This window comes from Lucilia sericata, unplaced genomic scaffold, assembly GCF_015586225.1.
Source record: "Lucilia sericata isolate MDLA Ls3-8-SP2 unplaced genomic scaffold, ASM1558622v1 Contig000022F_arrow, whole genome shotgun sequence".
NCBI lineage: Eukaryota > Metazoa > Arthropoda > Insecta > Diptera > Calliphoridae > Lucilia > Lucilia sericata.
Window position 1 is genome coordinate 1,061,070 of NW_023994060.1, and position 26,624 is coordinate 1,087,693.

General features: G+C 29.2%; 1 protein-coding gene across 1 annotated transcript in view; it reads right to left on the reverse strand.

Annotated features, from left to right (window-relative positions):
* Positions 1 to 26,624, reverse strand: part of LOC119608784 (netrin receptor DCC) — a 390,750-nt gene that overhangs the window by 162,109 nt on the left and 202,017 nt on the right. Inside the window, exons 4-8 of the mRNA XM_037963327.1 lie at positions 22,294 to 22,494; positions 22,106 to 22,227; positions 11,840 to 11,990; positions 10,655 to 10,752; positions 4,998 to 5,119 (exon numbers count right to left, since the gene is read on the reverse strand). Of these exons, the coding sequence (XP_037819255.1) occupies positions 4,998 to 5,119; positions 10,655 to 10,752; positions 11,840 to 11,990; positions 22,106 to 22,227; positions 22,294 to 22,494 (694 nt within the window). The remainder of the gene's footprint in view (positions 1 to 4,997; positions 5,120 to 10,654; positions 10,753 to 11,839; positions 11,991 to 22,105; positions 22,228 to 22,293; positions 22,495 to 26,624) is intronic.

Sequence of the window (26,624 nt, forward strand, 5' to 3'; positions counted from 1 at the left end):
TTCTTTTGAAAAAAAATAAAAAAAAATTATTTAGTACATTCGGGTACGACAAAAGTGTAATTTTAGAAGTATAAGCTTCATATTGAGTATATAAATTCACAAGAAGAGTTAAAACAACGTCACCAAAAAGGGGCGGATATATCATGTCCACGCCCACTTCTTATGTTAGTGCTAAATTTGGTATTATTGAGTAAACTTAAAAGCAATAACTAAAAAGCAGAGAAACTGAATCAACCCTTAAAAAGATCAGAATGCCTTAAATAAGTATGAAGGACACGCCTACTTTTTATATAGAAAATTTACGCATGTAAGTGAAAAAACAATTTTCGCTATTATTTTTTCAAATTACACTGTGTGCCTCTCAAAAACACTCATTATGCGATATAATGCTTTTCATAGACCTAGATGAGTAGATCATTTTACCATTTTTAGAATCTTCAATATACCCTAAAAATCGAAAGATATTGGACAAAACGCCTTTTTTTGTGACTTGACAAACTAAAAAAATTATGTCTCAAAATTTTCTTAAACGATTTAATATTTTTCAACTGTTTTGAAAAGAGTTTTCTATGTACTTTTCAAAAAGAACAGACACTTTTATATTTTTTACGGAAATGTGTAAAATATTTAGATCTTAATACAAATTTTTATATTTTTTTCAATTTTTTTTTACAATTCAAGATCATTTTTGACACACACTTTATTTGAAAATATATTTTTTAAATACTTTTTTATTTTATTTTTTTTTGGACGTGGCAATGATAATATCGCCCACATTTTTTGTAATGTCAAGTATGTCAAGTATGTGCATTAGACTTAAGATGATAATATCGCCCACATTTTTTGTAGGGTTATATCTAAGTTTATGTCAAGTATGTGCATTAGACTTAAGATAATATCTTTAAAATTGAAAAGATATTTAATATATAAACGCTAAAAATGTCCCTTTTAGACGATTGTCGAAAACGGTCGCAAAAGTTATCTTTTGAAATAAAGATATTAACGAATGCACCTTATTAGTAAGACGACTACATCGGACCAATTTCAAAAGATGCGTTCCATAAAAATTAAGTTTTTGTTTACTGCAAGTATTTGGGGAATTTCGTTAAAAATATATGTCTTCCGATTGGATGAAATTTGGACCAAGGTACTATCAAATGGACCCTTTTTATTTATTATTTTTTTTTTTTGCGTTTTCTGGTTCCCAGAGAAAATGTAAATAAAATGGAGAGCGGCAACGGTTGCGGATTTTGTAGCCATTTTATTGTTTTTTGTTTTTGTATTTCATAGTTTATTTATTCACCACATGGTTTTTGTTCATTAAAAGTATGAATGGAATGGCAACTCTAAATGTAAATGAGAGAAAATTCGTAAACAAAATAAAATAAATTTTAATTTGGTGCGGATTTCTTCAACGATTTAAGTTGTCAAAACTCAATATAAAAAAATATCCGTCTCCGCAGCTGCAATATTGTATTTCTACTCTTAGATTGGAAAAATGTGGCACTGTGCAGTAATGAAATAGCTATCTAAACTCCTTTGGTAAATTTTTGCTAGGACCAACAGGTGAATTTTTTTTTTAACCCTGTATGACCAAAATGTCCAACTTTGAAAATTGCTGTCTGGCCTACTTTCCAATAGTACTAACTTTGGTGCAAATTTCATTCAAATCGATTTTTTGAATTGGGTCACATGACACGAAATTGCCCATATGTATGTAAATTATGTTTATAAATGGTTAGTTAGATATGAGTAAAATCTCTAGAAACCCATATTTTTACCATATTTTTGCTGTTTCTTGCATTTAATCTCATTTCACCGCTAAAGATAGTTTCTTTCTAAAACCCTTAAAAAACTCAAAAATATATCGTAATAACTTGTAATGTCATAGACTTTATTAAAACTTCTGTAATTATTCAAGTGTCACACAAGAAAAAAAAAACTCATAAAATAAATTATTACTTTAGTCCATACAAGTGTCACACAGGAAAATAAAACAAATTATTATTTAAGTCAATTCAAATAACAACCTTTAGATTTGATCTGAACTACACATCCATACATTCATATATAGATACATGTAGAATAGTTCAATAACCAGACATTTGGCTACTTCTTTTTATTTTATTGTAACAACTTTGATGATCTGTCAGAAAAAAACTTTTGCTTAATTTGTTTAGCTGTTTTTTCCCTTCTTCTTCTTTTAACAATATTAAATAAATAAACTAAGCTTGCCAAATAGACAGACGAAACAAATTTTTGTAGAATAAAACTACTCAAACAGATACTCACTCACACATACTTAATTTCCTTTTAATTTCAAACTTAACTGATGGACAAGTCAAAACATGTCAATATAGATAAACAAATATGAACAGACATGTATTGTAAACAATCATACACATATACAGATATATTAGGGTATACTTTCATGTAGGTTCAATATCTATGAAATAAAAATTTTAATAAATTAAAATTTTGAAAAATTTATAACCAATATTAGACCCTAGGCTATCATTACTTGGTAGACAGTAGTGTTCTAATAACGAAGTCCCGTTTTCTAGGGTCATTTTGGTGCAAAAATCTTCTGCAGCTAATTGGTTTTCTAAAACCTTTACATAAACAAATTCTCATGCATTTTTATACAAACCATAAAAAAACACATCGAAATATTGGTCATATATCTATTCTGGGTCTTTATTAAATTCTAAGACGATCTAGCCATGTCTGTCCATTTGTCTGTCTGTTGAAAGCACGATAGAGTCCGAACGAAATGAGCTAGAGGGTTGAAATTCCACAAATATTCTCTATAGATAAGATTTGTTTGGTATTGAAAATGGGCAATATCGGTCCACGTTTTCGGATAGCCCCCGAAAAACAGCTTTAACGGGCATAACTGTATTAAAAGTACGAGTATAGCGAAGAAATTCGACATAAATAAGTTTCATATGATCAAAAATCTTCCTACTAAATTTTATACGGATCGGTCCATAATTGACCCTACCCCCATATAAGGTCCCCTTCAAAAAATGACTTTAACGCTCATTACTGGCTTAAAAATGCGATGAAATTGGGCACACATAAGTTTCATGCGAGTCAAAATTTTATGTGGATCGGTAAATAATAGACCCTATCACCCATATAAGATCCCCTTCAGAAAATTACTTTAACTCTAATTACATAAGTTCCATGCGAGCCAAAACCTCTCTATCAAATTTTCTGTGGATCGGTCCATAATTGACCCTACACCCTATATAAGGTCCCCTTCAAAAACGACCTTAACGCTCATTTCTTTCTTAAAAATACGAGTAATACAATGAAATTTGACATGAGTAAGTCTCTTACGAGCAAAATCCTCTCTAGAAAATTTAATGGGGATCGATCTATAATTGACCCTACCCCTATATAAGGTCCCCTCCATATAAATACTTTAACGCTTATTACTGGCTTACAAGTACATAAGAAATTTTCTTACGAGCCAAAAGCTAAGAAACTTCTATAGGAACGTAAATCTTCCTACCGGAAAGTGTCGGGAACTGACATTCGATGTAAACATGTTTTATATGAACCTAAATCGGTCTAAAAAAATTATGAAAAATTTTATGAAAACTATCAATAATTTAACCTACCTCTGATATAAGGTCCTATCAGTAAATTTAATGAGTAATATCACCCTGATGTTTATAGGAGAGCATTCGGTTTGATGGTGGGTATATTAGATTCGGCATAGCCGAATATAGCACTTTTTCAACGGACTCTTTTAAATTTTGTGCGGTATGGAAAGGGCCGATTTAAAATTTTCAAAAATTTTAAAAAATTTTTAACCCTAATATAGTTTTCTCCCAAGTTCATACAACGAGTTAAAAAAGGGAGATAGAAGCAAAAAATTAAAAAATCTAACAACATTTCGACAGATATTTTTGTACATAGTATTTGCTAAAAATTCTGCTAATCCCCTTTAAGCATTAAAACAACCGAAACACTAACTATAACTGCAATAACAGACAACTATAGAAGAGAAAGGTCCAAAAACTAGGGGGAAAATATAAAACAACTGTGTGAAAAAACTAAGCTTTAGTAGTAGGAAAAAGGAGTAAAGAGGTGACTATGAAAATCTTTTCCTTTTTGTATGTGGGTGGGTAAATATAATTGACTACACTTAGCAAAAAATAGTAGTTAATAAAAAACTTTTTAAATTACTAAAATTCTTTAATATTTTAAAAAATATATAAATAGTTTTCTAATAAAACTACTCCTGCACAGAGCAATGCCAGAAAATATAAAAAAAATATCTTTAAAATAACCACTTTTTTCTTTCAGTGCATTTCTCCCACATGTACAGACTGACAACATTTGGCTACTTCCGTTGTTTTAATATGTTTTCGACATATTGACATTGATGTTACAAATAACATGGCTTCAAGTTTATAAAGAAAATGTTTGCAAAAAATTATATTTTTCCACAAAAAAAAAAAATAAAACTTTAACTTAACATGAGTTTTGGCAAAACACAAAAAAACAAACAAAAAAATAAAGGTAAAAAATTTATTTATTTTTTCCAGCTAAGACAGTTGAGAATTAAACGAACGATAACCCTTAAAAAGCATAAACTCATATTATCTAATAGTCAAAAAGATGCATGGGTGACAAATACCCAGAAATCCCTATAAACCAAACTGCTTCCTAAGTTGAAAGGAAGGAATGACTAGTAAGCAAAACAAAAAAAATAAAATGAAAATGAAAAAAGTCTATTAAGTTTGTCACAGCTTCCTAAAAGATTGACATGTACAAAAAAAAAACAGTTATCAAAGTTATTTCTTATGTATAGATATAAGTAACGTATGTTAAGGATATTATATAAGTATAGATGACTTAGTTCTGCCTTAGTTAAGTTTATTTTTAAATTTGTTAAAAAAAAAAACAAACTTGTTTACTTATACATAATATCTACTAACCATGTACATTTAAGTATTATAAGAATTTTTGATATAACTTACCTGTAGTTGCCAAAATCTTCTTGTTGTATGTGTCTTATGGTTAAGGTATGACGATTTCCTCTTGATGACATTATACGTCTATCGGTTGTTTGTATTAAAAATGAATTTTGATACCAGGATACCTGTGCGTGTATAATGACAAATGAGAAATAAGAATAAGATGAAAAGGCATGAACAAATATTAAATTAAGAGATTTGTATGTATATTTATTAAGTCAGTAAGTAAGTTATGAATTAAATATGAATCAGAAAAATGAAATTAGTTTTTTTGGGACTCTTTTTGGTTGGATATTATGTATGTATTAGTAACTACTTAAGTGGGATGGGTATATGAAAATTTAAGATTTTGAGTAAACTTAAGCTTATATAGGAAAAGCAAGATTATTTAGTAGAACTTACAAAATTCGAAGATTTTCTTAGTTGATTAGAAATTTTATTAAAGGCTGGGTAACAAATATGGAAACTTTAAGATATATTTATTTTTCTAGCATCTCAAATATTTATAGAACATATAAGTATTTTGAATTTTAGTCGGACTTTATTAAGTGATTATTTGTCATTTCATGTCCATATTAAAATAACTTTTAAGAATTTTGAAAATTTTCCCTCTACAGTTCCACATCACCATTCTTTGTATATATTAGTATCACTTGTGAGATATATTGAGGTTGGTAGCAATAAAAACAGGACACTGGTTGCTAGGCTGACATGCAAGTCGGTGTGAGCTCCCCTTCAATGAACACTGTCGCAAAATCAGGGAAAAGATAGAAATGGTCTTCCATTTTCTGTGTGAATTTTCGTGTCAGTCACTTCATATCCAATGTTGGTGAGATATCTGGGTCTAAACTTAAAAACATCTTAAGATTTCTCATGGCTACAGGGTGGATCTATTTCTGACGTCTGACGAGTGGTGAGGTCCTATAAAAAAGGAGTCCTTGGACTCTACTTGATTGTCCACGTGCAGTGAACTACCACAATAACCAACCAAGCATCACTAAAGATTACCTACATAATCCGACAAAATTAGAAAAAAGTCGAAACCACAAGACTGAATTTCTAAAGGATTGAGGCAAGCTGAATCTATCACATCTGGGATTGGAGATATCGTGCCCTGAAATTTGAAAAAAAATGCGATTTTCGGCCCTTTTTAGATGTTATAACAGCGCCAAGACAACTTTATTTATAACATTATATATGACATCTAAAAATCAATTCTATCAACTGAAAAAAAAAGGCCTAACATCTGATATAACTTTTTTCTTCTTCGAGATATCTTCACTTAAATATGGGAGTTTTGTAATAACTCTTTAACCCAATTAATTCTTCTTAGATTGAGTCAGATTTAAGTTAATAAACTTTTTCAGTGGTGTATTTGGTATTCTTAATGGACAAATATCGGTTCACAATTTCACACAAACCTTATAGAAGTGTTTCTCAGAAAAACAATTCAAATAACAACACTGGGTTAAAAATGTCAAAAGTTAAAAAGCTAAATCATCCCCATTTTATTATCATTAGCATTTAAAATCATTATTTTAACATGGTGATGACATTGGAGGCAAGTACTTACCACGCTCGCTCGCAAATCACTACTTATATAAGTACTTACAAATAAGAAGTTAAAAAGTTGTTTTGTTTTAAAAACAAAAAAATTGCTCACACAGAATACGAACCTGGGCTTTTGGTTCGTTGTTCGCTGTCTTATTCACAACACCACTGCTTAGTTATTTTATTCTGCGTCTAATAATGGGTTTCACACAGAAAAGCTATTTTCTTTTTGTGTGTGTAAAAAACAGTTGATAGCACGCGATTCAATAAAATGTGCAAATAAAACGGGAAGACTCAAAATAAAGCACTTACGTATCTGATTATATGTAAGTCATTATAAAAGTACTTAAAAGTAATGCAGACAGTAAGTAATAGTCATTGAAAAGTAAGTGGTTATGTAAGTGCAAGCCATTACCGAGTTTTCTGAGTGTTTACTAGTGTTATATGGAAAAACTGGACGTTAAATCTTTTTATTATCTAAAAAAGACATAAGCACCTCATCACTCATTTTCAAATATTTTAACAGCACTATGTAGGGTACAAATCCAAGTTGTGGAAATTTATAAAAATTAACAAAAACAAATATAAGCAACAATTATTATTATTTTAACTAATTATTTTCTGTAGTTTAAATGTGTTGAGGTTTTTAGTTTTATTGGTTGTGGATACCAAAGTAAATTCAACCACTATTTATTTATTATGTGGAGGCATATTTATATATTTCTGTTTTTAATTTGTTTTACAAAATAAAGACCACAAGGCATCCAAAGCCGACAATTCAATTAATATTGGTTTAGAAATATTAGAGAAAAAAACCTTAATAAGTTTGCAATAAATATCAAAGGGGCTATACTGGGAAAAAGGAGGTAAGTATATTTCTATTTCGCAAATTATTTTTATTTAATTTATTTGAATTTAATCAGCGTTAATTTTTCATTTTCACTTTTTGTAATAAACATTTGTATGTATAATTATCTTATAATATTATTTTCTTTTTCATATTAACAAATTATCAACATTTCATATCTCATGCTTCAAAAACACGACGCCCTTATTTCAATATAATTTAAATTACAAATCTGATAGCGAAAGTAGAATGTCGAAAATGTTACAAATGGAGAAATTTTTTTAACCTACATTAGGTGTATAAATTCCATTATAGCATTGGTTATATATGTACAAAAATATTTACATCATTTTAGCTATACGGATTAGAGTTTTAATATTGCAAAATCTAAAAATTTTTAATAAAGAAATTTAAAAATCTTAATATTTTATAACTTTTTTTAGTTGCTGCAGTTGATAGTGCTGAACTCTATAAAATAGCGTACTATGCAGCAAAATCGAAAATCATTTTTATCTTTGGCAATTAATTAAAATGTCATTAACGAAAAAATATCACAAAATAACTGCAACTGCAGTTAATAAAACAAATAATAAATTAAAACAAATAATATTGTATATTTGTTGTAGATAATAAACAGCAAAAATATTATTTATGGTAAAATATTGTAAATAAATATGAGATATACATATGTACATAACATAATATTAAAAAAAGGCAACAATAAATAAAATACAAATTACTTGACCTAATTTGAAATTGAAAAAAAAAATGTGTGCAAATATAAAATAAACTGAAAGGAAATTTTCAGTTTCTGTCTGAGTTGAATAAATAAATAAATATGCAGTGAACTGTTAAGGAAAGAGAAATTATACAGAAAAAATGAAATGAGATATAAATACAAACCCAGCAAAAACTCGGTTAGGACTTATACAACAACTTACTTCTCAGTGGCTACTACATACCGTCTACATTACTTTTAAGTATTCTTATAATAAATTACATTAATCAGAAAGGTACTTTATTTTGAGTTGATAATACAATAACAATCAAAAATATCAATAACAACTGTTGTCATAATATGTACGGATAGTTGTCAAACCAACAACAACATAATACACCAAGTTATCAAATTAACAAACAATAATAATGTGTTACCAAAATGACAACGCTATATTGTCAAACAGAACGTTGCGTTGTCGAAATCACAACTATTCGTAGTCGAAAATCACGACGCTGCTTTCCTGAAATGACACATAGCGTAATCGAAATGACAACAATGCGTTGTTTCAATGACAATGATGCGTTGTCAAAATTTCAACGGTGATTGTCAAAATGATAACTCGGTGTTATTTGAATTTTATAAACATCCGTGTCTAAATGTTTACAAACGTGGTAAGCTCACTTTTAACAACGGATTGTATCAATTTCGGTACTTTTCAACTGGTTTTTTCCCTTTTTAAGCCTTTTTTAACTACTTACTTTTTAATCTAAGAGTTTGCTGGGAATGTATGTAGTATTTTTAAATGGTAAATAGACAGAGTGCCTAGTATTTAAAGGAACAAAATTGGAGGCATTGATGGGGATTGTTGATGACAATTACTTTACATTATAAGTAGTTGCAAAAAAAAGTTTTACAAAATAAATTAATTGAAGTTTTAGCAATTTCAATTACTTGTAATTATAAAAGAAGTGTTACCAATTACACACGTATATGAAATTTCAATTGCAATTTCCTTAATTGTAATTGATTAAATTTAGTAATTAAAATTGTAATTGGTTATTGATCAATTATAAAAAATTTTTATTGCAATTGCATTTAATTACAATTGAATTTAATTTTACACTAGTGTTGCCCGGTCCTCTTTACAGGCCATGGAATGTGGACCATCTATTTAAGGATCTATATAACCCTCAAATTTAAAAATGATCGGTTCTACGGTTTTAGTGTTAATGACTAAAATTTAATACTGCGACGACATCTAACGGATAGTTTTAAAACATACATATTTGAAAAATTTGTTCCATTCTGTGCAGTAGTTCGTAGGTTTACCGATTACGAACAAACATTACTCTTTTATAACTAACTATTTCGCCTTAATTGTTCTTTAAAATATTAGTTTCCCCATTATTTCATAAATTAAAGTACAAGATTACAAAAAGAAGTATAATTTTAGTTTAATGAAAAAAATACACAATACATTTTCTTTGCAACGAAAGAAAAAGAAACATAAAATTACGAATTATTATAATAATAATTCTTTAGAAATATTATTTGAAATATTACAAAAGAGTAAAGTCTATGGAGTAAAGGAACCAAGATATATATGTAAGTTTAATGTATTAAATAATACTAAGAAATTAGGGTAAGTTTGTGGAAATTGAAAAAAATGTAAATAAAATGTATAATAGGAAATGAAGTTCCTTTTTTAAATAAAAGTAATAATTTTCACCATTTCAAATTGCTAGAATAATTTCCTAAAATGTGAATATGCCCCTCTGGACATAATGAAGAACATTTTATAGTTATCACCGAAATCACATAAAAAAGTGGTTTTATTCCCGAGGTTAACCTCTAATATGTATTACAATATCGACAGTATGCGATTTTAGTTTTCGATGTTATATACCGTCGGAAAGGTTAATACCAAAGTGTTTATAATTTTTTTCAATAACATCCGTTGTCAAAGTATGTATGGCTAGTTGTCAAATCAGCAAAATATTATAAGTAATACATGACGTTGTCAAATCATAAACGCAGATTCAACCTATGAAAATTTTAAAATTTTTATAAAATTTTTTTTTATTTATGTGAGAACGATGTGTTGTTAAACAGAACGTTTCGTTGTCGAAATCATAACGATGCATTGCCGAAATGACACAAAGCGTAATCGAAATGTAAGCAATGAGTTGTTGCAATGACAACGATGTGTTGTCAAAATTACAACGCTGGTTATTAAAATTAAAACTGAATGTTAATAAAATTTTATACACATTCGTTACTAAATGTTAAAAAACCTGGTAGCTCACTTTTGATAACGGATTGTATCAATTTCGGTACTTTCTAACGGTTTTTTTCTCTCATTGTATCTATCTAAACTATTTGGAACAAATTTTGTTATAAACAATAGGTAATAAATTACAAAGATGAAAAGAAACACTTGATATGAAATCCTCCGTATACATACTTGTCTTTAATTGGAGCCACCTAATGTCTAATATACATACAAATTAGTTTTCCATATTCCTTTTCTCAAATACTCACCGTTGCAATGGGATCAGCATAAACAATGCAGACAAGTTTTGCCTCAAAACCTTCACCAGAGTGAATCCAAGATTTTTCCACTTGTATATCAGGAGGATCTACAAAATAAAGAAAAAAAAAAACACAGACACAAAAAAATTACAATAAATTTTAAATTTGCTTCAGACTTCATGAAGTATGTATTTTTTAAGGCATAGCGACTAACAAAAGAATAAAAATAAAGAAATTATGTTTAAAAATATAATAAATGCAATGTTTTTTTTAAGAATAAAAATGCAATGAGTAAATTATTTCCTATTTATTTACAAAAACTTTAAGCTTAATTTTCTACATATTTATAAGGCAAAAAGTAGTCAAGTAGAAAATGTTATAATAACAATAACCATAATGATATTTTAAATAAAAAATCATTTATTTTAAGTAAAAGGCAATATCATTTTGTGAAATAAATGCACAGAGGGAAAAATAAATATACACGCCTGGTACCAAATAGACACCAAATTTTTGACAACGCAACGTTGTCAACATTGCAAATTTTATACACATCCGTTGTCAAAAAGTTAACTAACGTGGTAAGCTCACTATTGACAATGGATTGTGAGCTTACCACGTTTGTTAACTTTTAGACAACGGATGTGTATAAAATTTAGATTGCGACAACGAATTGTTGCAATGTTGACAACGTTGCGTTGTCAACATTACATAGAGTTGTAGTACGTAAGTACATATATACTTGACAACGGATGTTATTAAGATATTAAAAAACCAGGCGTGTATATATTTTTTTCCTCTGTGTACATATAATTTTATAATGAATATTTTCAATATCTTTATATAGACTAACAAGTATATTTTGTGACTTAGAAGATAATCACTTCAACTTTTTAAATGCCTTATATTTTTAATACTATTTATGTTTGCAACTTAGAGTTTTTCTGCTAAAATGTAGGAACAATTTTTATTGCCCTTTATTGTGGTTTCTTATTTCTCTACAATTGTTTCTATTGCCAAAATATTTTTAGGGTTTTTTTCACTCTTTATTACAAATCTACATTTTTCGTTTTTGTTCCTTTTACAATTTGCTCATAAACACTACAAACAACAATTGTGCAAATTATTTTTTCTCTGTAATATCTAACTTTAAAATTGTCAAATTTTTTTTATAATATTTTTTGTTCTACTTACATAAAACATCCAAGCGTATATCGACACTAACTGGTTCACCAACACCATTATCTGCGGTACATTGATAAACGCCAGCCTGTTGACGTTCCACTTTTTCCAATGTTAAAATTGGACCATCGCCAATACGAGCCGTTGATTTGCCAGCACCACTCTATTAAATAAAATAATAAAAAAAAAACGTTTGTAGATTAAGAACAATATTAAATAATAATTAAAATATAGTGAATAGGCATATTGAGTAAATTAAGAAAAACAAAAACTGATTTACTGTAATTATGATTCTTTAGTAAAAAATCTTAACTTTAAAAAGAAATCCTTTTAAACTGCTCATTAAATGAAAGTAAACCTAAAATTTAGTATTAACCTTTTCTTTGTCCGAAAATATCCCTGCACCCTTTACTTATACGGTTTGAATGTTTTTAATGCAAACTAATACTCTACACTTATGATACTAAATCACTGTCATCTATAAACTGCTTTTAAAATGTCAATAGAGTCAATATGTCACAGATGATGGCAAAAAGGAGACTTCAGTCATACTCATGCTCAAACACTAACACTAATACTTAGTCATTTTGGTAAATATAGGAAGTAACATACATAGTTGTAAAGGCATAACAAGGACGAGAGCATACGGAAAAGTTCATTTGATTTATGAGCGTAATATAATTTGATTATTTTAAGATCGACACGAAGGACCAGTTTTTTGAATTTTTGATAAGTGTGAAGAACTAAATTTTCATTAAATTTAATAATTAGTTTAAAGAATTCATTCTGTAATGATTGAATCTCTTATATTTCTTATTTCTCCAATTTCCAAATGTCCATAAAATAGTCCATATTTGACCCCAGCCTCCATATAAGGCCATCTTTAGAATATGACTTAACGTTCATATTGGGCTCAAAAATAAAAGTATAGTATTAAAATCTGTCTAACATATTTTATAAGGATCCATAATTGATCCTTGAGAAAGTAACTTAATTTTCAATAAATCGTTTTAAAATCGAGTATTTTACAGAAATTCAACATAAATCAGTCACTCTCTAGAGTTCGATCCATAGACATATAGCCCCAAATTAACATAAAAGGCCCTATTACAAAAATTGATTCCAAATCAAAATCTAGATGGGCAAAATTATTGGAGTTGGTGTCTTAAAATTTCGGTATAGTTTTGATAAAAAAATGATTTTCTGATGGAGGGTCAATTATAAGCCGGTCCTAACAAAATTTGGTAGAGGGATTTTTGACATTCAAGTTAATTATACCGAATTTCATTGAAATACACGTGTTTAGAAGGGAATTAACAACGTTAAAGCATTTTCAGAGATGGGCAAATTTATTGGAGTTGGTGTCTTAAAATTTCGGTATATTTTTGATAAAAAAATGATTTTCTGATGGAGGCTATATTGGGATATAGGGTCAATTATAAGCCGGTCCTAACAAAATTTGGTAGAGGGATTTTTGACATTCAAGTTAATTATACCGAATTTCATTGAAATACACGTGTTTAGAAGGGAATTAACGACGTTAAAGCATTTTCAGAGATGGGCAAAATTATTGGAGTTGGTGTCTTAAAATTTCGGTATAGTTTTGATAAAAAAATGATTTTCTGATGGAGGCTATATTGGGATATAGGGTCAATTCTAAGCCGGTCCTAACAAAATTTGGTAGAGGGATTTTTGACATTCAAGTTAATTATACCGAATTTCATTGAAATACACGTGTTTAGAAGGGAATTAACGACGTTCAAGCATTTTCAGAGGGGGACTTTGCAAGGGATCTAGGGTTAAATAACGGCCGCTCATTACGAAATTTTGCAGTATCATTTATGCTTGTATAAAACGTAGTTGTGACTATTTTTGTAGGGATATTAGTATATTTGACATAATTAGAAGCTCCTAATCCCAATTTAGGATGTCCGGTTATATGGAGGCTAAGTGAAATAATGAACCGATACCAACGAACATCAATAGGTTTCGTCCTTGGATCAAAATTAATGTATGTTCCAAATTTCATCCAATTATCTTCAAAATTGTGACCTATAGTTTGAGTACAAGGTTTACATAGACAGATAGACGAACAGACCGACGGACATGGCTTAATCGACTTAGAAAATGATTTTGAGCTCATTGTTATACTTAAATGTGGGTATAGGACCATTAATTCTATGCGTTACGAACATCAGATCAATTATATACACCCACTAAAGTGGTGTGTATATAATTGAGCCCCAAGTTTAAGGACTAAAATAGGAAAAAGATAAGTCCAATGAATATAAAATATATATTTAATAAAAGCTCAATCTAATGATTATATATCCCTTAAATTATGGATATCTATATGATAAAATAATTAAGATATATGTATGTAATTTAGCACTAATATATTAAACTTTTTTAAACCAATTCTTATTATCCAACAATTGATGAATTTCTCGCGCTTCTCTCATAAAAATAAAATATCCATTTGAAAAATCCTTTTGTATTGGAGGAGAACAATTAGTTAGCTATCGAAAAAAATCGTTTTTTATCCAAATTCAGTCTATCTTTTGTTAGAGAACCACAGCGTGATGCTCATATTAATATCGATATACATACTATGAAAATGTTTCAAAAACGAGAAAACGTATCTTTGTATTGAACAGAAAAATATTCAATACTACAATTGTAAAAATTCCTATCAGTCTGCCTCCGTTATTCGCAACGATTGTTTAAGTTGATTTTCGAAAATATCTATGGTTTTGGTTGCCATATACCAAAAGACAACAATGAATGAAAATTGGAAAAAAATCTTTATCATATTAAGCCAAGGTGAAAAAATGAGGGAGTTCTTTTTATTACAAGAACAGGAAATACATCATGTAGATGATGACAATAACTTTACAAATGAATATGGATAGCAGAAGCACACAAAAAAGGAAACCAAACCAAAAAATGTTCTTATAAAAAAAGGTGAAATGCCACATACTGTTAAATGCACACACTTGCAAGCTCACACTCATAACAGTTATTTGAAGGTATTTATTTGTAAAAAAAAAACCTTACAAAAAATATATACAAACACTCCCTAGATACACATATATGCTTACAGAAAGGAGTAAAAATATTTAAAACAGCAACAAAAAAATCAAGAAAAGACAAACATTTCCTGGCAATAGTAGTACTGATATTATAATGTTTTTTTTTCTCTCTTGTAAAAGCTCCCCTTGAGTTGGTTGCATGTTGTCGTTCTCGTCCCTTAAAAAGTTTATGTGTGGCAGGCACCTTTAAAAGTCAGGCAGGCAACAACATAAAAACTAAAGATATAACTACAACTTGTTGTTGTTGTTTTTGGTTTTCCTTTTAGGTTGCATGTTTTTGGCTTGCGTTGCTATTCCTGTTGTTGTTTGTTGCATTTGTAGCCTTTGACATGACTAAAGACCCGCCTTGTTTGTGCCAACCTGGCTGCTTGACTGCCTGCCAAATTGTAATTAATGCGAATGACTTGGTTGCAATGTCATGTTAAAACTGCAAACAATATATGACGACTATGCAAAAGTAAATGTAAATTTTTTTACTTGTTCCTTTAATTTCTTTCGATTTTTATTCCTTTACTCTATTTTGTTTGCTTCATTTACAAAATATAAAAAAAAAGAGAAAACATTTGCTTGCTTCTTCCTTTGCCATGCTTATCAAATGAAGCAAACTGACCTAGTATTGGAATTTTTTTGTTAATCTTGTTGCTGTAATCCTTAAATGAAATTCATTGCCATTATAGTTAAAAGTTGATATGAAGATATTATTTTTGTGAAAGACATGTAGGATTTCTTTTTGTTTTAATTTTATTTCAGAGATTTCTGAGCTGAGTGGCAAAGACATATATTTAAGAATGTAATTTTTATCAATATTATCAGTATTTTAAAACCTGTTATCGGCGTTGTAAAGTCCAAGACCTGTTTAAGTATCCTTAAAGCATTCTTAGTGTTCATTTGAGGACAAGACAAGACCAGATAAATGGCAGTAATATTATATATAATCAATTCTAAATTCTATGTATTATATCATACATTAATTACTCCCGATAGACCCATTTGCAAAATAAAAATATGTAATCACCTCCCAAGAGTTAGTTGTAAATCAGTCCTATATAGCTCTTTACGGATTGATCCTATCCAGATTATACCCAGTTTTATAATTTACTACCTATACCCAGTGTGCTTTGCTACCCTAAGAGGAATATGTATAAATAAATACCAGATTTATTATATGTTACATATGAAAGATGTCAAGCAAATTATTTCTATCTTTCTATGAAAAATTTGAATAATATAAGAGTTTCCAAGATGCACGAAATTTTGTATTTAATTCATATATGTTGTGCCAAGCCACCCATTGAAAGTCCGCCCGTTATGCTCTAAATGTTCACATGAATTTCAAAGTTCTCCATGTAAAATTTGAAGATTCTAGCTCTAATAGTTTCTCAGATATACGATTTTTTCTATTTGATTCATGTGGGGGCTTCAAGACCCCCAGATGAAAGTCCGCTTTTTTTCCTAAAAAAAATGTTCAGATGAATATTTAAGTTCTTCGTGCGAAATTTGAAGAATTTAGTTCCATTCGTTTTCCAGATAAACAAATTTTTGTCTTTAATTAATATGGGAGGTGCCGCTCCCCTCATGGGTAGTCCGCCAATTTATTACCCAAAATGTTTCGATTGATGTTATTGTTTTTCGTGCAAAATTTGAAGATTCTAACTGCAATAGTTTCCAAGATAAACGTATTTTTGTACTTAATTTATATGGGAGGTGCCACGCCCCTTAATGATAGTCCGCCTACTTTTTGTCCTAAATAATTATATTGACACTAAAGTTGCTCCGACAAAATTTGAGGACTCTAACTGTTATATTATCTAAAATATACGGATTTAATATTTTCTTAATATAGGCGTGGCTCCTCGCCCACTTGGAATTTCAAAATAAAAAGTAGCCTATTCAAGAAAATCGGTTCAGCCGTTTAGGAGTCTATAACGTTCAAACATACAAACAAACACACATTCATTTTTATACCCTCCACCACCACCAGTGGTGATAGAGGGTATATATAAGTTTGTCATTCCGTGTGTAACACCAAAAAATATTCATCTGAGACCCAACAAAGTATATATATTCTGAGTCCTTATGAAATTCTGAGTCGATTTAGCTATGTCCGTCTGTCCGTCTGTCTGTCTGGTTAAAACACGCTCACGTTAAAACTAAGCAAATTAAATCAATCAAATTCACTGAGAATATTCACTGTTTTCCTAAGCAGTTTGGTATTGAAAGTGAGCAAAATCGGTTCATAACTTAAAAAGTTATGACTAAAAATTTCAGACTACCTCGAAAAAAATTACGTTTTTTTTCCAATTCTTGATTAGTTTTCTCAGAAACTACCGAAGATAATTCGACAAATTTTGTCACAGATTATTTTTTCCATCTATAGATTAATTATGTTTAAAATTGTAACGATCGATCCAAAATTTCCCATAGCCCCCATACAAAGGTACATATTCCCGGAAATTAATTTATCGTTAATAACTTCCTCAAATATATCGGTATCAACACAAAATTTTGTACATATTGACATAATAAGAAAAGGAATCATACTGCCGACTTAGATCTGTATCGGTCCACAATTGGTCATAGCTCCCATATAAGGTCCACTTTCGAAAATCACTTAAATGAACATATTTCATTTATAAATAAAGCTATCGGGATAAAATTCGACAAGAATATGTTTTGTGTATACATAAATCACTCTGAGGAATTTTTTTCCGGATCGGTCCATAATTGGTCATAGCTCCCATATAAGGTTCACATCCGAAAATCACTTAAACGAGCTTAATTCATAGATAAATAAAGCTATCTGGATAAAATTCGACATGAATGTGATTTGTGTATATATGAATTACTCTACGAAATTTGTTCCGGATCGGTCCATAATCGGTCATAGCTCCCATATAAGGTCCATATTCAAAAATCACTTAAATGCGCATAATTCATTGATAAATAATGCTATCAGGGTAGAATTCGAGGTAAATTTGTTTTGTATATAAATATAAATCATTTGTGAAATTTTTTCCGGATCAGTCCACAATTGGTACTAGCTCCCATATAAGGTCCACATCCTAAAATCACTTAAACAAGCTTAATTCATTGATAAATAAAGCTATCGGTATTAAATTCGACATGAATATGTTTTGTGTATATATGAATTACTTAAGGAATTTATTTTTTCGGATCGGTCCATGATTGCCCATAGCTCCCATATAAGGTCCACATCCGAAAATCAGTTAAATGCGCATAATTCATTGATAAATAAAGCTATCAAGGTAAAACTCGATGTGAATTTGTTTTGTATATGTATATATATAAATCATTCGTGAAAATTTTCCACATCAGTCCATAATTGGTTACAGCTCCCATATAAGGAATTTTTTCAGTATCGGTCCATAACTAGATCCCATATAAGGTTCACTTCTGAAAACCACTTAATACCACATAATTTATTATTAAACTTGTCATGAGTATGTTCTGTGTATAGATAAATCATTTTGATTTTATTTTTCGAATTGGTCCATTATTGTTCATAGTTCCCATATAAGATATCTGCAGGATCGGCACATAATAGGTCGAAGAATAATAGGTCGGTATCTGAAAATCACTTAATACAAATGTTTCTGGGCCTAATCAAAATTAGTTACATACATACATGCATAAAGAAGTTACAAAATGATAAATTATCTTAATTACGGAAACAAAACATATGCCGGGTTTTACAGTTCTCCATAAGGGAAATAAAGTACTTTAGTACTAAAGTACATACTTAAGTAAAATTTCTTTCCTTAGTATAAACTATAAATTCGGCTCTAATCTGGGAGGTGACCTAAGTGAGAGCTAGGAATAAATCGGTGGAAAATTTCAGCTCTTTCCTATAATGCAGACAGATGGACAGACAGTCGGACGAATATGGTTATAGTCTACTAAGAACCCAGATCTATATTCAATATTGGCTATAATAAGGGTCAGAAGAAGTATTGACATTTTTATGTTTAAAACAATAAAAGGCGAAGGACTAGGATACATTTGTATAGATTTGTGGGATTCCGATGAAATTCGCTGGCCGTAAAGTTCATAAAAATGCTTCTTCAAAATACATAGGAAATAATTACTCGATATTATGTCAAATAAACATGATTTGAAAGTTTACACACTTTGGAAATAGAATAAGATGAATACTAGAACTCATGAAGTAGGTTAGGTTATGTGGGTTGAGAGTTTGTACATAAAGGAGAATGGTTTCCTTCTCTAATTTGGTTGGCTATGTTTTCTGCGGTCACCATGAGACGCATCTCTGAGACAGTCCAGATCATGGAAAAGAGCTCTACCAAGATACAGTAGTCTATGCTCTTGTAAAGCTGGACAGTCACATAGAAGAGTTGTACCGATTCCCCTTCTTTCTAATCTAAACAACTTATACAGTAGCTATAACCTGGGTAGCCCATACGTTCCGACATACATATGTCCAATCATATAGTGCCCACTAATTATACCCATGAGAAGCCTAATCGAGTTCTTACTTAAAGACAAAAGAGTCCTAGTTCTATCCTTTGTCAGAGTGGGTCTCGATATTCTACAAGTGGTGATATTTGACCACCTGAGTTCCGTGTCACTCAAAGCCCAGTTATCTATCAATTTTGATAGGGTCACCAGTGGAGTGTGAATGCCACTTTGCGCAAGAGTTAAGTCTAGGGACGACCCTTTTGTTGTGCATTCATCCGATATTTCATTTTCCCGGATGGCCTCATGTCCTGTGTGTCCTGTACTGCAATGACGTAGACATTTCGACTTAATAACGTTGGAGTTAAGAGCCTTGATTGATGCAAGGCTGTCCAAGTATATGTATAGTAGGGTGATCGATTATTCGACATTTTCCAAAAACCGGTTTTCGAATAGTTCGAATAGTTGACATTTAAAAAAAACCGGTTGATATTTTTCAAATTCAGAAAAAACCGGTTAACCGATTTATCATTACAATTTAAAAAAATATATTTTAATTTGAAAAACTTAATGTTTATGTTTAAATTTGATTAATAAAACATGGCCCGAAATGATTTTTAACAGTTTAAAAGATTATAACTTTAGATCTAGTCGTCTGATTTACATTATTTCTTTAATATAAAAATATTAGGAAAAAAGTGGGACACTTCTGTTAAACATGTAATCCTAGCTTATTTTAAAAGCCCTGTTTAGGAAATTTGCATAGGCATTCCAACACTTCCATAAAATTTCAGCCGTAAATTAATTATTGTAGTTGGAATATAATCTTAAGATTGCTAAATTTTATCAAACAGTTATCCATTTTACAAATAATTTTAATTAATTAGGAAAATCAAAAAAGTTTAACGAAAAGAGCTGTAGAAAAATATACTCTAGTTCCTCGACTCGAATATTTTTAAAATTTACTTAAAAATTTCATTTAAATAATTTTTAAATACAAAGCAAATAAAAGTATTTGAAACCGGGTTTTAAAAAATGAAAAAACCGGGTTATTCGATATTCGAAAAATCAACATTAAGAAAAAACCGACACTGGTAAAGCAGAAAAAAACGGTTTTAAAACCGGTTGAAAAATTGAGTCGATCACCCTAATGTATAGTCAAATTTTCGAAATTCAGAGATTCGTGAAGTAAGAGGAAATAGAACTTGTGCATTTTATAAGGTCAGACAGTCAGTATTATACAATTTTTCTTAAATTTATTATTAAATGTACCTAAACATATTGCCTTTTTGTGGCCTTCAATCAATAATCTTATAGGAATAAAGTACTTAATATAAACATTATATTAAATTTCCTTACACAGTGGGCATTATCTATAGTTATGAAATAGTGTTTGTTTTTATTAAATGACCACATATTGTTTATTATTCATTACAATGTAAGCATGTGTATGAACACAAATAGTCGGGGATATGGTAATTCGAAATGTGTTAATGTATGTATGTATATGGAACGATATTTTACACTTTCTGCACATACCCGGTAGATCGGTAGGAAATAATTGCTCTAAAACTCACTCTTAAGTAGTGTTAGAATTCTTTTTATCCATTCTAATGTGTTTTGTTTAGATTAATTCACTTGAGAATTACTTATGAATTTTAAACTGACCACTTAAAGAGCCAACGGGTTTTCATTCATAGTTTGTAAGTTTCTGCTTCATTATTGTTGCTAACGTTTGTTTGATTTTATTTTTGTTTGTATTTTGAAGCCTTTTGCAAGAAATAATTACATTGTTTATTATCTTGAAAAGTTGTCATTAACATAGATTTTTACCTAAATGTGTCAACACATGATAAAAATCTCGACAGCAAAAATATATATTCATTGAAAGAAACGGATAGTTGTGTCATTTCTATGATTTAAAGTGTTCAAATGAATAATGAAGATAATTTAATGGAATATTAAAAGTTAATGGTGGGTGGTTATGGGTCATATTTGTAGATGTTAAAAAACTTAAGAGAAAATATTGGTTAATAATCAAATGTGTTTACAACACTTTAGGAAGAAATATATAAATTAGGAATAATGGAGAAATATGGATAATATTCGTATAAGGAATTAATTTTTCACAAAGACATATTCATGTATACTAGTGTAACTCCGTTTGTATGAAGAAGAAATAAGGTACAGGTGTACATAATCGTTAAAATTTAAGATTTCTCATACGTTAAATCACATGAAGCCATATAGGTTACATCTCAAATATAGCAACGATATTTTTTTATTTTCCTCTTATTGATTCAATTCATTTAATTTCAATTCAATCAAGTATTTCTACATTTTATAACTCAAGGTATTTGCTTTATCTTTACAAAAAACTGTTAAAATACATCTTATAACCAGACTGTGTTTGAAGAGGAAGCACAATAAAAAGAAAAACACATTTACCTAAAAGAAGGCAAAATAAAAAGTCATAAAAGTAAAAAAAAAAACATACATATATTGAACTTAAGAATCAATTTAATTAAATTAAGAAAAGTAAAATCAACAACATAAAGAAGTTTATCTTGCAGACAAATAAAATAAGAATCCAGAATAACTGAGACTGTTCGGATAATTGTTTATCTAGAGTTAAGTTTAATTGTTATTGATGAGCTATCAATGATGCTATTTTTTATAAACAACTTAAACATACTTATATAAATATAAAAATATAAAAAAAACAAAATAAATTAATCTGTATTAAACCAACCTTTTTTGTCCAATATATAGAGGGTACAGGATTGCCCGAACCCTTGCACTCCAAAGTAACCGGGCCACCTTTGCGGGCCTGTAAATTACCCGAGGTGGGAGTGGCACGTACACTAGGGGGCACTGTTTAAAAACGATGAATTAATTTTCTTTAATACCGATAATAAATTTCCTTGTAAATCTTCTTACCCAGTATCTCCACTGTATGCACTTGATCGCGATTTATTTTATCACTTATCTGACAGACATAATCACCAGCATCTTGTGGTTCCAAATCGGAAATTTCTAAATTATAACCATCTATCAGTCTTATACGTTCATCCCTTGTCACCATTATGTTAGAGGCGGTTAAAACATTTATACCACGACGCCATAATAAGACAAATGTTCCTGTAATGTAAAGAAAAACAAAAATACAAATCATTAGTTATTTTTATGCTGGCAGCTTGTAGAAAAATAGTAAATGTAAGAAAACGAATAAAATAGTTGCCTTTGAAATCTTTAAGGAAAAATTTAAACTCAAACTTTAACAATTTGTTAAGTAATAGAAATTTTGATTTGAAATATAAATATTTTAAAGTCTATTTTTAGCAGGAATATGTTGCACTAGGATTTCATGTTAAGATAGCATTACTCTTAATTGAGTAATTTGTTATTAAATCAATTCGAAGCAGTAAGAAAAAGGATTTGCTGTAATGAAGTACAAAAAAACTAGATTCAAGTACGGATAGAACAGGTACAAAAATCTTGAATTTAGATGATCCGTTATAGATAGATCTATAGTCCAGATTATAGACTGATCTATATCCCAGACTATAGAGAGATCTATAGTCCAGACTAGAGAGAGATCTATAGTCCAGACTATAGGCTGATCTATAGTCCAGACTATAGACTGATCTATAGTCCAGACTATAGACTGATCTATAGTCCAGACTATAGACTGATCTATAGTCCAGACTATAGACTGACCTATAGTCCAGACTATAGACTGATCTATAGTCCAGACTTTAGACTGATCTATAATCCAGACTATAGACTGATCTATAGTCCAGGCTATAGACTGATCTATAGTCCAGACTATAGACTGACCTATAGCCCAGACTATAGACTGATCTATAGTACAGACTATAGACAATCAGACTATAGACAGATCTATAGTCCGGACTATAAACTAATCTATTGTCCAGACTATAGACTGATCTATAGTCCAGACTATAGAATGATCTAAAGTCCAGACTATAGATTGATCTATAGTCCAGACTATAGACTGATCTATAGTCCAGACTATAGACATATCTACAGTCCAGACTATAGACTGATCTACAGCTCTTACCATATACTGATCTGTAGTCCATACTATAGGCTATAGTCTATACTATAGAATGATCTATAGACCATACTATACACAGAACTTTAGTCCAGACTATAGATTGATCTATATTCCATGCTATAGAAAGATGTACAGTCCATACTATAGACTGATCTACAGTCCATACTATAGACTGATCTATAGTCCAGACTATAGACTGATCTATAGTCCAGAATGTAGACTGATCTGTAGTTCATACTATAGACTGATCTATAGTCCGGACTATAGACTGATTTATAGTCCAGACTATAGAAAGATCTACAGTCCATACTATAGACTGATCTATAGTCCGGACTATAGACTGATCTATAGTCCGGACTATAGACTAATCTATAGTCCAGACTATAGACTAATCTATAGTCCAGACTATAAACTAATCTATAGTCCGGACTATAGACTAATCTATTATAGTCCGGACTATAGACTGACCTATAGTCCAGACTATAGACATATCTATAGTCCATAGCAGTCATCTTTTGAGCCAGACAGCGTATTAAAGAACAAGAAGTTCAGGTTCATATTCTTATTTCTAACTCCTTATTTTTAAATACTTATTTAAGTAGTTATTTGTTAGCGAGCTTGGTAAGTACTTGCCTCTAATGTCATCACCGTGTTAAAATAATAAGTTAAAATCCTAATGAAGAAGTAGTGGAAGGCGGCTTTTTAGCTGTTTAACTCATTACTTTTCAATGTAAGTTTTTGCTGGGATACTTTGTACATTTTACTTTCATAAGTTCAAAAAAAAGCTATATTTACAATAATATACTACATTTTAGCTTCGTTCCCATTTTGTAGATGTTACATTTATGTTCCAATTAGTACATATCATTTTATAAAAGTGTTGAAAAAAAATTGCATAACAAATTTTTATTAATTTGCAACACAAATTATTTGTTTAAAAATCAGACAAAATTGTTCATATATATAGTTTAAGGAATAAAACCTTTATTCTAAAACACAAATATTATTTGAAAAAAACACTCTCTCTCATAGTACATAGTATTTATGAAAACAATTTATAAAAACATAAATTGCATTTTTAGTAAAAAAATATATTTTTGCAGAAATATTTAAAATAGAAGAGGAGTACAAAAAAAAATAAATAAATTGAATTTAAAACAGATATTTAACAGAGTAATAACATAATGTAAATATGTAGTTATTACTAGGTATTGCATCTCCTAATACTAGTAGGAGAGAAAGCTAAAAGCATTACCCGGTAATGTGGCAAATAATATATGTTTAATAAATGTTTTATATTATTGGGAAACGTAATGTGGCATGTAATAAATGCTTTATTGATTTTAATTTTATAAGCAATTTCATTCTTTTATGAACTGTTTTTAAGAACTAGGTAAATAAATTTATAGATACAAATGTCTATAATTTATTTGTTTGTGGACTTATTTATACATTTGAATTATTTTTTATGTTTTTTACTCTAGGAGTTGGTAACAAAATTTTATCTTTTTTTTAAACAAAAAATATTTTTTTATTGAAAACTCTTGTTCTTCAACAATATACTTTTGTTACGATTTTGTTGTACATTTAAAAGTTTTAGCATTTGTTCTGCTTGGTTTTTATTTATTTATTTTTTGTAATAAACATTTAAGTTCTTTCGTTTTAGCCTTAAAATATAGCAAAAAAATATATATCTACATAAAGAAAAACATATTTTATCTATTTACTGGTAACAAGTGTTACCATAAAATCGAGTGAAATTGTTTTTCAATGTTTTATGGAGTTAAGGTTTTTTTCTCAACAAAATAAATTGTTTGAACTTATAAACATTTAAATGGATGGGATCAGGAAATATTGTGTTTTAAAAAAAATTTAAAATATACTTATAAATTTGTTTTTTGCTATTAAATGAAAGCTTTGAAACTTGAAGATTTTTTTCAAGCTGAATTTTTATTTTAATTAAATTTTTTAAAGTTGTTGAGGAAATAGTACATGAGCATAAGACCTGATTATGAAAAACAGTTTCCTGTACACATAGATTTTTTCATGTGTGAAAATGTCTGTTGCACGGTGTAACCATATAACAGTTTTAATATTTTCAAAATTGTATTTTTGTTTACAAAATTTTCTTTCCTAATTTAAATTTTTTTGCAACTTTTCTAACTAATAAAATTAAAATGTTATATTTTTTAATGAAAGTCACGTAAAAATCTCATTCTATGTTTTTTAAAAATAAAAATAAATAATTCTTATTTTAGTAGTTGGCATTATTAATTCATTTATTTTTAATAGCCCTTGGGAACAAAGGTAAAAATTATTTTTTAAATATTAATTTCAATTTTATGCAAAGATAAATAAATAGAAAAAAGTCATTATAATGATGAAATGTCAATATAATTTAAAGAAATTTAAATGTTGTTAAAGGAAAATTTTTTAATTGAAATAATTTAAAAATTTTATTTTTTGGATTAAACTTATTAAAATATACTATACGACAAAAATAAATAACTGGGGAACTGGGAAAATCGTTTCACATTCAACTACAGTTACTGACTTAAAAGTGCTTAAAGGTACGAAAAACCGGTTTTTACCCGTATCTCAAGATTTTGGTGGCGTTTGGCAAATTTTGAAAAGAGATTCTTGTTCTACTAGTATCCACATTTCAGAAAAATAGTATCGCTACCTGGTATTTCAATTTTCGTTTATTCTGTCACACTGTGCTACTAACCTTAAGATAAACATTAGCTTTGACAGTTCAAAAACCGAAATTTAAGATTAGTTTAGAAATTGTAAATTATATTTATCAAAAAAAGATGATTTTCAACAAACTTAAAATATTTTATTTCACTTAATACTTTACCCTACTTTCCAGCAATAAATCAATCTTTTTCACAATACTCTCTAGTGAAAATAAAATACCCAAAATAAAATATAAATAAAACAAAAATTCTAATTAAATCCTATAACAAATAAAACATGTATAGAACTTGTTAACATTTTTTCATTAAGTTTTAATTTAATTTTTCGTTAGTTTTTACTTCAGATTAACTTTTTAATCAAATCAACACTTCCCTATACAAGTGCAAAAAGAAAGTGGAAACTTTATTTTATTTATCATGCCACACCACTTTATTCTAAATCCTCCAATGAAATAGGAGAAAGACTTAACAAATAAAAGAGGATTTGAAAA